Below are 13450 nucleotides of genomic sequence, written 5' to 3' on the forward strand. Positions count from 1 at the left end.
ATCCCCTGTACAGCCTGAGCAGGCTGTTGGCAAAATTCCTGTTAGGCCATAAGGTGAACTAGGAAAGAGTAGCTAGAAAATGATTTTCGTTCCCACACCTGAACACTACTTTTTAAATGATTTTTTTCATAGACAAAACCATTATCGACTTTATGTTAAAAGTTCTCCGCAAAATACCCTGCAGTTTTTTGTCACAATCCATAAATGTATATAATTGTGAATTGGAAAAAAGAAAATCGTATGCTGCTGGTTTTGTTTGTAACTTTATTTATATACAATTTAGCAACACAAAATATCTCTCAAACTGACATTTATACATGTACCTAAACACTTGAGACAGGTTTTGGTGCATTATATACTCAAGTATGAATGTAGACCATGAAATATGGCACATTTGTAGAAAATGCTTCAACTTCACGGATTGGCACTAAGCCAAATTAAACATAAACATAAATTTAGCAAAACTGTGACGTTTTATATATCTAAATTTTCAGTAGGTACTGTGTAATCACAGAAAGATACAAATATAAGCACACTTTAGCCCAAGTTGGCTGAAATGACTCGAAATGCTACACTGTCCCCTTATTTTGGAATGCTGCCAATTTTTTTTACAATTCTACAACAGATTCTTTACAGCTCAAAATCACCTTATATTATAACACAGCGCATATTTACTCATCGGTATCATTCCTATCACTATCAGAGCCATCATCCCATGTAGGTCTTTCTTCTGTTTCCTGTGAAACATTTGCACAATTTTGGCACCGACATAAATCAGTACAAGACAGTCTTGCAGACATACAGGAACATCTTCCAGTCTCAAATTTGCTATGCTTGCAACTGCAGTGGACTGCCTGCAACACACTTTCAGGGGCAGGATTTCTAGTCATCCAGGTCACTGTTAACTCACCATCCTCGAGGTGCCATCCATTGCCAACGGGTGAAGCGGCACACATTATACCTTTCAGAGAATGTCTCATTATGGCTGCTTGGTAGTTTGCCCTTTTGCAGTGTTGGTACAGGGCGTCACTTGTCGGGGGCATGGATAGTTCTGGAAAAGCTGACGAAGCCATACAGAATGCTTTGTATCTTGCATCGTTCACATTTTCGGCAGATGACTGGCCATACAGGTGGCACACATATGTGCAAAGTAGCTCAAAGGTAGACTGGTCTAGGTTAAAACTGCTACCCAGATTTGTAAAAGCAGTCAGATATTCCTCTTTCTCACAAGCAACAGAAAATGCCTTTCCTTTGCCTTTGCCATAAAAGGCACTTGTAGAGTCACAACCTGAGAAGGTATGGATCCCAAAAAGTGCCAAACAGACACTTGTGCCAAGAGCTGACGACACCTTAGCTAAGTCAATGAGCCTTGTTTTGTTGTCAACCCCCGTGAAAAAATACAACCTACATGGTAAATCTGACGGCAGACTTAAAGCAATCACTGCCACATCAGTATCAGGGCTCTTGATGACTACAGTTTGATGTTCCTGTGCAGCATATTGTGCATGTAAAAACACCCTGGTGTCACATTCCTCATGATCACATGTCAGATCTTCAACAGCACTGAGAGTTTGTAAACCCTTCATTACAGTCACACAGTGATACAGGTCTCCATGTGCTATGTACAAGTTTAAGTCCTTGCCCACAGTGGTAAGATCAGCCTCTCGCCACACAACATAGAGGAGTTCTGCCAGTGCTTCTTTGTTTGTTCCATCTGATTGAAACTTTTTCCATTGTGTTTGTGTCTTCTGATCCCGTCCATAAATTTACACGTTCGTACGCAAAAAACCATGCCATCATCAAGCGCACTGTTGACAGGTGAAGCTGCCAATCCGATTCTCGTGTTGCTCTCACAAATAGAAGGAGTATCTGTACCATGTCGATGTATGAACTCCAGAAGGCAAACGTTGGGTTTTCTGCACTTCTTCTTTTAACAACGTCTTCATATTTCGAACACATTTTGTCAAATTTCTCATTTGCACACAAAACATCCATTGTTTTTTCAGGGAATGCACATTTGATCTCATTGATGACATCCAGACACTCATATCTCTCCTCTGGTGGCAGAGAATACAAGAAGGTGAGAAGTCTGATGCGTTGCAGACTCTCATACAGAAGTTTGTGTGCCCTCATGCTGCGGTTGTAATGATGACCACTGATCACTCCATTGATGGATCCTGGGGCAACAACTTCGGACTCAATGAGTATGTCTTGCAGTCCTGCATCTCCAAACCTTTTTCCTAGAATGCTCAGGTAGGACATGCATGTGTGAAATTCACATAGTCTAATCACTTAGGGGTCTGCCTCCGACCCTTAGATGCAAGATACACAATGTCTTGACAGATAGATATCACTTTTAGGTTCAAATCATCTGGAATATCAACATAATGGGCCAGTGTTGGTTCCTCAGTTGCACCAATAATCCAGGAAATCAGATTGTACAGTTCAATTGGAAGGGCAGATTTTGCCTCACTCACATTTAGGTCATCTGATGTGGGTGGCCACGGGCATTTCATACCGGGAGAGTCACACAGAATTTCATACCGGGAGAGTCACACAGAAGCATCTTTAATATTAATGCCGCACTGTAAAGTGTCCTAGTTACCTCAGTTGACTCTGTTGTTTCCGTACCTGATGGATGAGGTAGCCTGTCTATCAGCTTATCTGCAGACAATGTCTCAACGAAAACCATCTCACTTATGTTGCGCTTCTTGGGGGAGTGAAACACCAGCTGGGGGAAATCATGGGCCAACCTCCTCTTCAATTTATCCTGCCAGAATCAAAAAGATAGAGTGAAAGATGATCACAAAGGTATAAATAAAGATATATTCACACTGAATTTGTTTTAAGTTAAAATACACTGTTAACAGATTCTACACGTTATAAAATATGATTATTATGAATTCCATTTTTGTTAGAAAAATAATGTTGCATAAACGTTCTTTCCAAAGATTCAAAAGACATTTGTGGTATTCAAATTACCTGTAGTTTGAAGCATCAAGATCTTCATGTTTTTTCACCAGATTTAAAAAGATCCTTCTTAGCTGAGTCATTGTCAACACCTCTTGGTTTACAATTATTCTATGGCGGATGATCCTGTCACAGAAGATCTTGTAGCTGGCATCGAAGGTTGGCTCATTTCTGAAAAGAAAACACATTAAAAACAGAAAAGATGTATTACTGTATGTGCCATAACTATTGCACAATGGCTTCAATTTTAAATGTAGTATAAATAGTAGCGAATCGAAACCTGACAAAGTGATTTGAGATTTTTTTTATTCTTCAGCAAGAAAATTATTTCTAGTTTCTTCTACCTTAACAAATCACTAAACATTTTTTCATTTTGAATTACTGGTGCAATAGTTATGCAGTCAAGACTGTGTTTACAGACAAATCGACAATATAGATGGTCAATGCTTTACTTTTGAAATGCGAAAATGTGAGGGAATTATTAATTATTATTTAATAATATAAAATATTAATAACTCACTATTCTTCTGAGGTCACAGTAACTGATGCACTAGACTTTGTCAAGAACCTGGTGTACTGTCTATAACAGGACTTGTGGTATCGCACCTCCAGAGACACACCGTCTTTGTCTCGAATATGCACAAGAATGCTAGTGTCTTCCTTCATCTCAGCAGCTTTCAGCAACTTGCCTGTAAATAAATAAATACGAATTAAACTAATAAAAAACTGTGTTAAGAGTTAAACAATATTGAGTGTTCTGGCTGTAGCTTTATGCAAAACAATGCAAATCTGTCTCTGACTGTAAAATAAACATTACATAAATTATGTAATTGTAATTGAAAGTTAGCCATGGTACCCAGCATAAGGGAATACAAGTTCAAACGTGTGTGTGTGTGTTTGTGTGTGTGTTTTGTTTTGACCTACCTGCTGACGTTTCTGCCTGTGAAAGATGGTCCTTCTGGCGTTTGCCTCTCACAGGAATGTACTTGTCCGTTTTCATCTTGGACTGTTTACCTGTCGTCCCAAAAAAGCGGCCACCTTATTGGTCTAGTGGGAAGCACGTGACGATTGTTCCGCGAAGCCTCATCACTGATGATCAAGATATGATTTCGCGAGGAAAGAAATATTGCCGACTTTAAACAGTAATAAAAAGTAAACTGCAGGATTACACATGGAGAACTTTTATTTTCACTCCCAAAAACAATAGATCTTTTTATTAGAATGAAAAGAATTTAGTGCCCCATATATGGGAACGGGATTAAACGTAAAACGTCTTCACCTTACGGCCTATGTTAGCGAGCACCTCTTAAGGCATGAACAGCACACAAGGTAGGTAGCCAGCACCACGCGCGGCCGCTTTGGTCTCCCTGGTGGTGATGTTTTCAAAGCACACACCTCACAGCACTTATCCAAGAGATAACCACGCAGAGATAAAACTGTTGTAGTTAGATTGCACTCACGGCTTCTGCCGTAAGGATCTGCCGATTGCTATCTCAGTGCATCTGGTGATAGCACTGAGCGCTATAAAAGCACGCCCGCTCTGTCATCTCACATCCAGCTGAAGAAGGAGATTCAGGTAAGAGTGCATTGCACACGATGCTTAGTACAAGGTTCTTCTATGATCATTATAATCCTCATATTCGTATTTGTAATTGGTATACGTTTAAAATATACGAATAAATGTTCTGTTTACAATCACACGAGGGACATCTAATTTATTTATGTTTATCTCGAGGAATAATGGGCAATAGATGCTGATGATGAAAATAAAACTTATAGACAAAGTAAAAATAATAAAATGTTACCCTGTTTGTCGGTGATCATGAATGTGAGATTCCGTATGTGCTATCAAACTGTGCTGTGCTTTTCTGAGATCACCATCAAAATAAGTTCCACGTTGTGTAACGAGTTCCTTTACTGCACAGTTCTGGCCCAGACTACAAAGCAACTCTTGCAGTATAAAAAAAAAGTTGCCTTTTACTATATAATACACAAACTATCTGGAGATATTGTTCATACATGTTACGTATAATACTGCTGCTACTGAACACAATCACCTAGACGTTCATCTATTGATATGCAAATAATGTACAATCTGTGCAGTTCAGCAGTGATTGCTGCAGTTTTGGATTCCTCTGTTGCAGTGGCGGCTCCTGCAAAATCTCTCAGGGGGGGCAAATGTCTGGATGATTGATAAGGCCCACACATGCAATGAATAAATTAACAGCTTAAGCATGTAAAGGCAACTTCACTTCTTTAATATTAATGAAAAATAAAGTGACTCTTACAATACATCTTGTTTGTATATATACTCACTATTAAAACAAACCATTCAAGTTTATTTATTAAAGATTCCACTAGGTAGCGATAAATTATATTGTTGGATGAAACGTGCTTACGTATGATGACGTTAGCACGTATGATGACGTAAGCACGTTAGTGCATGCCCTCACGGAAGCCATAGAGAATGCATTGCAGCGCCCCCGTTCGAAAAAAAACATCTTTGAATGTAAGTCTATGGGGCCACTCGGGGAGATTCTCAGCCGTAGTGAAATCGCCCAAAAAGAGGCGGTACTCCACAGAACGTGACATGACGCTGATTGGACTATATCCAGAGGCTGACAGTGACGGCTAGCGTGACTCTGTGGTTGAATGACATTAGTGGTGCGTCTATAATTGCCCACGGCCACTTGCGTTAGGGCAAGCTTCGGGGCCACTTCCTGGAGTCGTGGAGTTCTGCCATTACGAGTACGGTACATTTCATTTAAGCGTGTTTAAAAAAAGTATTTTTAAAATATTACTTAGTTTTTATTGTCTTTGAAATCTCTCAGGGGGGGCAAATGTCTGGATGATTGATAAGGCCCACACATGCAATGAATAAATTAACAGCTTAAGCATGTAAAGGCAACTTCACTTCTTTAATATTAATGAAAAATAAAGTGACTCTTACAATACATCTTGTTTGTATATATACTCACTATTAAAACAAACCACTCAAGTTTATTTATTAAAGATTCCACTAGGTGGCGATAAATTATATTGTTGGATGAAACGTGCTTACGTATGATGACGTTAGCACGTATGATGACGTAAGCACGTTAGTGCATGCCCTCACGGAAGCCATAGAGAATGCATTGCAGCGCCCCCGTTCGAAAAAAAACATCTTTGAATGTAAGTCTATGGGGCCACTCGGGGAGATTCTCAGCCGTAGTGAAATCGCCCAAAAAGAGGCGGTACTCCACAGAACGTGACATGACGCTGATTGGACTATATCCAGAGGCTGACAGTGACGGCTAGCGTGACTCTGTGGTTGAATGACATTAGTGGTGCGTCTATAATTGCCCACGGCCACTTGCGTTAGGGCAAGCTTCGGGGCCACTTCCTGGAGTCGTGGAGTTCTGCCATTACGAGTACGGTACATTTCATTTAAGCGTGTTTAAAAAAAGTATTTTTAAAATATTACTTAGTTTTTATTGTCTTTGAAATCTCTCAGGGGGGGCAAATGTCTGGATGATTGATAAGGCCCACACATGCAATGAATAAATTAACAGCTTAAGCATGTAAAGGCAACTTCACTTCTTTAATATTAATGAAAAATAAAGTGACTCTTACAATACATCTTGTTTGTATATATACTCACTATTAAAACAAACCACTCAAGTTTATTTATTAAAGATTCCACTAGGTGGCGATAAATTATATTGTTGGATGAAACGTGCTTACGTATGATGACGTTAGCACGTATGATGACGTAAGCACGTTAGTGCATGCCCTCACGGAAGCCATAGAGAATGCATTGCAGCGCCCCCGTTCGAAAAAAAACATCTTTGAATGTAAGTCTATGGGGCCACTCGGGGAGATTCTCAGCCGTAGTGAAATCGCCCAAAAAGAGGCGGTACTCCACAGAACGTGACATGACGCTGATTGGACTATATCCAGAGGCTGACAGTGACGGCTAGCGTGACTCTGTGGTTGAATGACATTAGTGGTGCGTCTATAATTGCCCACGGCCACTTGCGTTAGGGCAAGCTTCGGGGCCACTTCCTGGAGTCGTGGAGTTCTGCCATTACGAGTACGGTACATTTCATTTAAGCGTGTTTAAAAAAAGTATTTTTAAAATATTACTTAGTTTTTATTGTCTTTGAAATCTCTCAGGGGGGGCAAATGTCTGGATGATTGATAAGGCCCACACATGCAATGAATAAATTAACAGCTTAAGCATGTAAAGGCAACTTCACTTCTTTAATATTAATGAAAAATAAAGTGACTCTTACAATACATCTTGTTTGTATATATACTCACTATTAAAACAAACCACTCAAGTTTATTTATTAAAGATTCCACTAGGTGGCGATAAATTATATTGTTGGATGAAACGTGCTTACGTATGATGACGTTAGCACGTATGATGACGTAAGCACGTTAGTGCATGCCCTCACGGAAGCCATAGAGAATGCATTGCAGCGCCCCCGTTCGAAAAAAAACATCTTTGAATGTAAGTCTATGGGGCCACTCGGGGAGATTCTCAGCCGTAGTGAAATCGCCCAAAAAGAGGCGGTACTCCACAGAACGTGACATGACGCTGATTGGACTATATCCAGAGGCTGACAGTGACGGCTAGCGTGACTCTGTGGTTGAATGACATTAGTGGTGCGTCTATAATTGCCCACGGCCACTTGCGTTAGGGCAAGCTTCGGGGCCACTTCCTGGAGTCGTGGAGTTCTGCCATTACGAGTACGGTACATTTCATTTAAGCGTGTTTAAAAAAAGTATTTTTAAAATATTACTTAGTTTTTATTGTCTTTGAACCTATCTACGTGACTTTACCGCAAGACCCAAAGAGTATGAGAAAGAACAAGTTCACGTTCCGATTTAAAACTTTCGTGACTGCAGGGATTCATCTTCTTGGTTCTTTCGGTAAAGTCACGTAGAAGGGAAAAAAAAAACATTAAATCAATTATTATGTTATTATGTTTTTATTTGTATTATTTGTGTTATGTTTTATTTATTATTATTGATTATTTCCCTTCTACGTGACTTTACCGAAATAACCAAGAAGAAGTTCACGTTTTTTTCTCAATCCGAGTGGTGTAGCCTTGCTTGAATTTACCAACAGCCATACTCCGAGCTCAATGCACACAACTGATATTGCATTCATAAGATTATATATTTTCAGGTCATATATAGTATTTTGTATATTAAGGTTTTGTGTGATCCATTCGGCCACTAGAGGCGATTACATTTCCCGCAACATACACATTTTTCCTAAACCAAATAGTGAGCTTGAATGGGGCATATCGTTATTGAATAACCAGAGGGCTGGAGGTGTGAATCATAACCCTACTATGGTATAAAAGGCAGGTCCTACAACAAGTTTTACAGCCATTTGTCAATCCACTGCTGGATTAATACCTCGATACGCTCAGCCATGGTATGGGTTGGGACAGTTGGTAGAGGGGACAGGACTAGTTCTATTGTTATATGTAAGCCATGTCCAGGAATGGAACTCAGGTCAACGAGCTCAGTGTGCGAATCACTGCGCCACTGCTTCACCAACAACCGTTTTATTTGTTTCATTGAACTTCATGCTGCAAATGTATGATTGTGATGATTTCTCTTGGTGTTTGGCAATTACACAGGCAGTTGTCTGTTAATACAGGTGTGACGTGGACATCATGAACATTTCTGCGGAAACCAGCTTTAAGTGGGGTGCGACAAACTAGCCCAACTGCTGGTTCTGATGTTGATGGGGGGCATCGTGGCCCTTTGCAGTGGGCAAACAAAAAAGGTTGATGATTGCATTCGCACACTCTGCTGCCGTTGGCAGAGCAAGGAGGATAATGGCTGCACAGGCTAAAGGCAAACCACACCGAGACTACCACTCGCTCTTCTCGGCACGCGCCTACCTGGAGAAGTACTACGAGCCGCTGCGCATTGGCGACAATAGCGGCGTGGAGGAGGTGGCTATGTTCAACATGCAGTGTCTGCACGAGGCCTACATCAAGGGTAAGGCTGCTCGTGTGTCGCGGCCAACACGCAGTGTCCTGCATCGTAGATGCAGGACACAGTCCTGGTGCAACTAGCACGAGAAGGGGAGTTCGCTGGGAGGCACGATTTGGGGTTCCCACGCTTCTTGTCAGCCATCTTCTCAGTGGAGTTTAGTTGTGGTGTCAATGCCCCACTCCTCTGGAGGTGTCGTTTATTGTGAAAATTCGGTCACAGTTCCTATGATCACTGTTCCATTGCTTTTATGGCTTTATTTTGGTGATTTCTAAAAGTTTTTTGGTTTGGCCATGTTTGTTAGTTGTAGTACAGAGTTAGACTGATGGCCTTAATCTAAGTTGTCTTGTGGTTATTGTTGTTTGTCTTGCATTCAACTGGGATTTTTGCACACAGCGTTGGTGTACGGTGTTTTTTAATGGAATTTTTGCATTTTTTTCCTGGATTTTCAGTTTGCATTTTAAGATGGTTTCTTGTTCATGTTTTTGTTTTTTGTTTGTTGCGGTTGCACCCGATTCAAGAGCCGAATGGCTCACAGGGCTATACCTAATAAATTAACTTGAACTTAAACAACATTTCACCGTTAGTCCACGAGACCTGCCCAGATATTCTCATTCGTCGGTACCGCCTAAGGTGGCATAACTTTAGCGGACCCAATTTCTTTACATCGCCAATTCGAGTAAGTTCAATGTATGTTGAACTTTTTTCACACCGTATGTATCCAACCGTGCTAATCGGAGGTGCTTGATAATGCCATGTCACGCGGCTATTACATAATTGTCTGCAGCCGGTGTTATTGACGAATGTGTTGCGTTTGTTTGTTATTCATCCTCGTGCCGGGGGTTCGTGCGTGCGTGTGGCACAGGGCCCGTGAAGGGGACCAGGATGCTGGATGTGGGCTGCGGCCCCACCATCCACCAGCTGCTCTTCGCCTGCGACAGCATCTGCGAGATCACCATGGCCGACTTCACGCCCGCCAACCGCCGCGAGGTGGAGCTGTGGCGTGCAGACGACCCCAGCGCCTACAACTGGGACTCCTACATCCGCTACGCCTGCCATCTGCAGGGAACCCAGTGGGTGGCAACACCAGCCGGCATGCACGCCGTGCACTAGCACAGAACTGTGCAGGGACGGCAGCAATGTTAGCTATCGGTCAGGGCTTCGCAACTGGTGTGCTGAAATTCCCAGGTGTGCCGCGGTGTTTCAGAAATTATAGAAAAGAACCCCACTGCTCGCAAGCTAGGGGGCCGTCCATAAATGATGTCACGCACCTAGGGCGGGGGGGGGTCAGACATTTGTGACGATGGGGGGGGGGGTTTGAGAAATGTGACGTCACATCAAAATGCGCAACTTTAAATAAATATAGACAACACGTTCTACTTAATTAAATAGACTTTTTAATAAATGTTCTCTCCTACATCATCAGAGTGCAGCCGCACATTAAATACGCACTACAATGACAATAGTTTAAAGCGATTTGAAGCATGTGTTTTTTTTTTGGGGGGGGGGGGGGGGCAGAGCTTTGTGACGTCATATTTGAGGGGGGGTCTGACTTTTTGTGACGCCGTGTGTCGAAGCGGGGGGGAGGGTCCAAAATCGTCCAAAATCGCGTGACGCCATTTATGGACGGCCCCTAGGACAGACGATCTTTCCTCCTTCAGTCGCCCATCCTGCCTCCAAACCCCACCTCGTGACAGAGACAGCCAGCAAGCCGTCACCTTCGGCCCTCTCAGCTCCCATAGCATGTATGTTCAGTTCGGTGGCTGCACTACTAATTATTTTAGAATGAATTTGTAAGTGAACTCGGGGGTTGACGTGCTCACAAGGATGGACGCGAAGACTTCTCCATGGCAGATTCACTTTTATTCTCTAACTCCCAACTCGAAGTCTGTACGTAGGAGAATGCCACGCTCCGCTCTCAGTCCACGTGTCACAGAACATCCTCTCTGATGATGTCTTTTACTGCGCCACCTGGTGGTCATAGTGAACAAACACTTTTATTTATTTTCCCTGTTTCCGAAAAAAATTATATTTGAGCCTCCCCCCCCTTTGCCAACATTTTAGCGAGTAACTTATAGTTGGAATTTAACAATGAGATTGACCTATAGTTTCCTACCAGTTCTGGTTGGGTGTTAGGCTTGTGCATAACCGAGATTCTAGCTTCGTTCATGGAACTCAGAAGACCACCTTAGGGAGAAAGCTGCATTGATGTCCTCGAGCAGGTCCGCAGTCATTTGGGTCCACACCGCCTTTACAGAATTCAACAGGGAAGCCATCTGGGCCCGGGCCTTGCCAGACGAAGATTGTTTTCATTGCATCACTAAATTCTTTTTTTTGTATTATTTGTAATGATTGCTGTTCATTTTTTTCTACGTAATTCTGTTTTGTTAGAGTTTTGTTAGAGTTTACGTATTGTTCCTCTGTAATATTCCACTATTTCACGCATCTTTGGGTTTGAGGTCTCTGAGAATGAGCTTCATAGCTCATTGCGTTCTCCCAGCTTAAATAAAGCGTCCGTCTCCAGAACAGATATCATAGACGTCATCTACTTATACATAAGTGGACTTGTCTTGACATATTCTTGGTTCTTTATATTATAAAATAATATAATTATAATACAGTATTAATATTATTTTATTATTTCCCTTCTACGTGACTTTACAAGAAAGAACCAAGAATATTAATCCCTGCAGTCACGAAAGCTTTAAATCAAAATTTGTCTTGACATGTTAAAAAGCATTGGTTAGATACTTTACAGGAATGTAGTTCAAATATAGTTAAACATGCATTGCACACATGTGCAATGCCAGGTTAGCGAGGACGAGGTTTGGTGGATGTGATGCAACAAACATGTGGTCCGAATGGCGTTCCTCACCTCTCTCATTCCGGTCGTGTGGCAATGCGTCCGTGCAAACAGCTCGCCTGTTGAAGCCACCATCAGAAAACAATACCTATGTGTATGATTGTATCATGATTATGCTTGCTTGCCCAGGGAAGCCTCACAGTGCCGCCCCAATACTTGTTCGTGAGGCCACTGCCAAGTTTTCACAGTAAGGGGCGATGTTACTATTTGTAGCCTCAATTGAGTTAATTTTCAGTAAAAATGTTTTCGGCATTGTGATGTTTGGTCATTGCTAGTTACAGGCATACCCCTGTTTATGCCCAGGATGCGTTCCTGAAAAGCAGAACTTAAATCGAAGTATTTTTGGTGGATCTTAGCGTGGTACAGTTCCTTGACAGAGGATGCTCAGTAATTAATTGCGCATATATACTGTACAACATTTGGTATGCAAAGTAAGTATGTATTAGTAATGTATTAAGATATATTACTACGTCTATTCTGTTATATGTATTAATAGTTGTTTATCATGTAAAATCGTTTACACTTGGAAACAAAATAGTCGCCATAAAAAAAACAGTATGTGGGGGAAACAAATAGTAGAGTAGAGTGCACATGAAAGAGAGTGTATTTTTATTTTATTTTTATTTTCACCTACGTGACTTTACCGAAAGAACCAATGAGTAGATTGTAGCGGCACTAACACTTGAGCGTAAAAAAATAATTGGGGCCGAATGGTTAAGTTCGTTAATATCGAGTGTGTTATGACGAGGTACACAGCATGTAATATGGGACTTGTTAATCAATAAATTGAGTACGTTGCAGAGAAAGTATGTGACACGGGAGGGCGTAAATCGATGTGTTACTACATTGTATATTCGTTATGGGAGGAAACCGGAGATCCTGGAGGGAACCCATGCAAAACCACAGTAGAACATACAAACTCCACACCAGAAAGGCGTCCGAGTCGGGAATCAAACCCAGGTGCCTCTTGCTGTGAATCACAGAGGTTACCATTCCGCTACCCTGCCGTCCAATACTAAAGGCCATTCACCCGCTGAACCCATGCTCTCTGCGTTCCCACTTGTGCAGAGGACAGGAGAAGGCGAGGGCAGAGAGGCTGCGGCGTGCGATCAAGCACGTGCTGCCCTGTGACGTCTTGCAGAGCAACATCGTCCACCCCGAGCAGCCGGCGCCGTTCGACGTCGTGCAGTCGTCCTTCTGCCTGGAGTGCGCGTGCGACACGGAGCTCAGCTTCCGTGCGGCGCTCCGCAACGTGGCCGCGCTGCTGGTGCCGGGCGGGTGGTTTGTGCTCATCGGGGCTCTGGGTCAAACGGTCTACTACGTGGCGGAGCAGAGCTTCGCAGCGCTGCCCCTGAGTGAGGATGTGGTGCGCGCTGCCGTGCACGCGGCAGGCTTGCAGGTTGACACGTTCCGTGTGCTCCCGCGACCCCAAAGCCTCGAGGTTGACCTCAGTGACCTGAGTGGCTTCTTCTTCCTTCTGGCCAAGAAGGGATAGTCGATGGGGCATCCTGCCGAGAATGTTGTTCCGTTGCTACCGATTGGAAAATGCATGCACCAGGCCAATGGATTAAAAAAATGTGGATGGATTATGAAACTGCAGTCTGAGCTTCGTTTTCG

The 13450-nt window shown here is 42.4% G+C and overlaps 1 protein-coding gene and 1 long non-coding RNA gene across 3 annotated transcripts; one reads left to right on the plus strand and one right to left on the minus strand.

Annotated features, from left to right (window-relative positions):
* Positions 1 to 3021: 3021 nt before the first annotated feature.
* LOC144722585 (uncharacterized) lies at positions 3022 to 3984 on the minus strand. The gene is made up of 3 exons (XR_013586065.1): positions 3895 to 3984; positions 3577 to 3659; positions 3022 to 3141 (listed from the first exon to the last, which is right to left on the minus strand). It is a non-coding gene; the product is annotated as an uncharacterized LOC144722585 (long non-coding RNA).
* A 38-nt stretch (positions 3985 to 4022) lies between these two features.
* Positions 4023 to 13427, plus strand: LOC144722584 (nicotinamide N-methyltransferase-like). 2 transcript variants are annotated; one of them, XM_078600790.1, is made up of 4 exons: positions 4023 to 4546; positions 8798 to 8976; positions 9836 to 10043; positions 12902 to 13427. In XM_078600790.1, exons 2-4 carry the CDS (start codon positions 8811 to 8813, stop codon positions 13326 to 13328), a joined length of 801 nt encoding a protein of 266 aa, XP_078456916.1. In that variant the 5' UTR covers positions 4023 to 4546; positions 8798 to 8810; the 3' UTR covers positions 13329 to 13427. The 2 variants fall into 2 exon arrangements, with proteins under 2 accessions (XP_078456916.1, XP_078456917.1); XM_078600791.1 differs by lacking the exon at positions 4023 to 4546 and adding an exon at positions 7595 to 7704.
* Positions 13428 to 13450: the final 23 nt, after the last annotated feature.

Source organism: Lampetra planeri, chromosome 15 (genome assembly GCF_965212315.1).
Source record: "Lampetra planeri chromosome 15, kcLamPlan1.2.h2, whole genome shotgun sequence".
In the NCBI taxonomy this organism is placed as follows: domain Eukaryota; kingdom Metazoa; phylum Chordata; class Hyperoartia; order Petromyzontiformes; family Petromyzontidae; genus Lampetra; species Lampetra planeri.

Bases quoted from the DNA above. Each gene is read 5' to 3' on its own strand.
- LOC144722584 (XM_078600790.1), top strand. From the start codon at position 8,811: ATGGCTGCACAGGCTAAAGGCAAACCACACCGAGACTACCACTCGCTC. The intron at 8,977-9,835 runs GTAAGGCTGCTC...CGTGTGGCACAG, and splicing joins GCACGAGGCCTACATCAAGG to GGCCCGTGAAGGGGACCAGG. The intron at 10,044-12,901 runs GTGGGTGGCAAC...CCACTTGTGCAG, and splicing joins TGCCATCTGCAGGGAACCCA to AGGACAGGAGAAGGCGAGGG.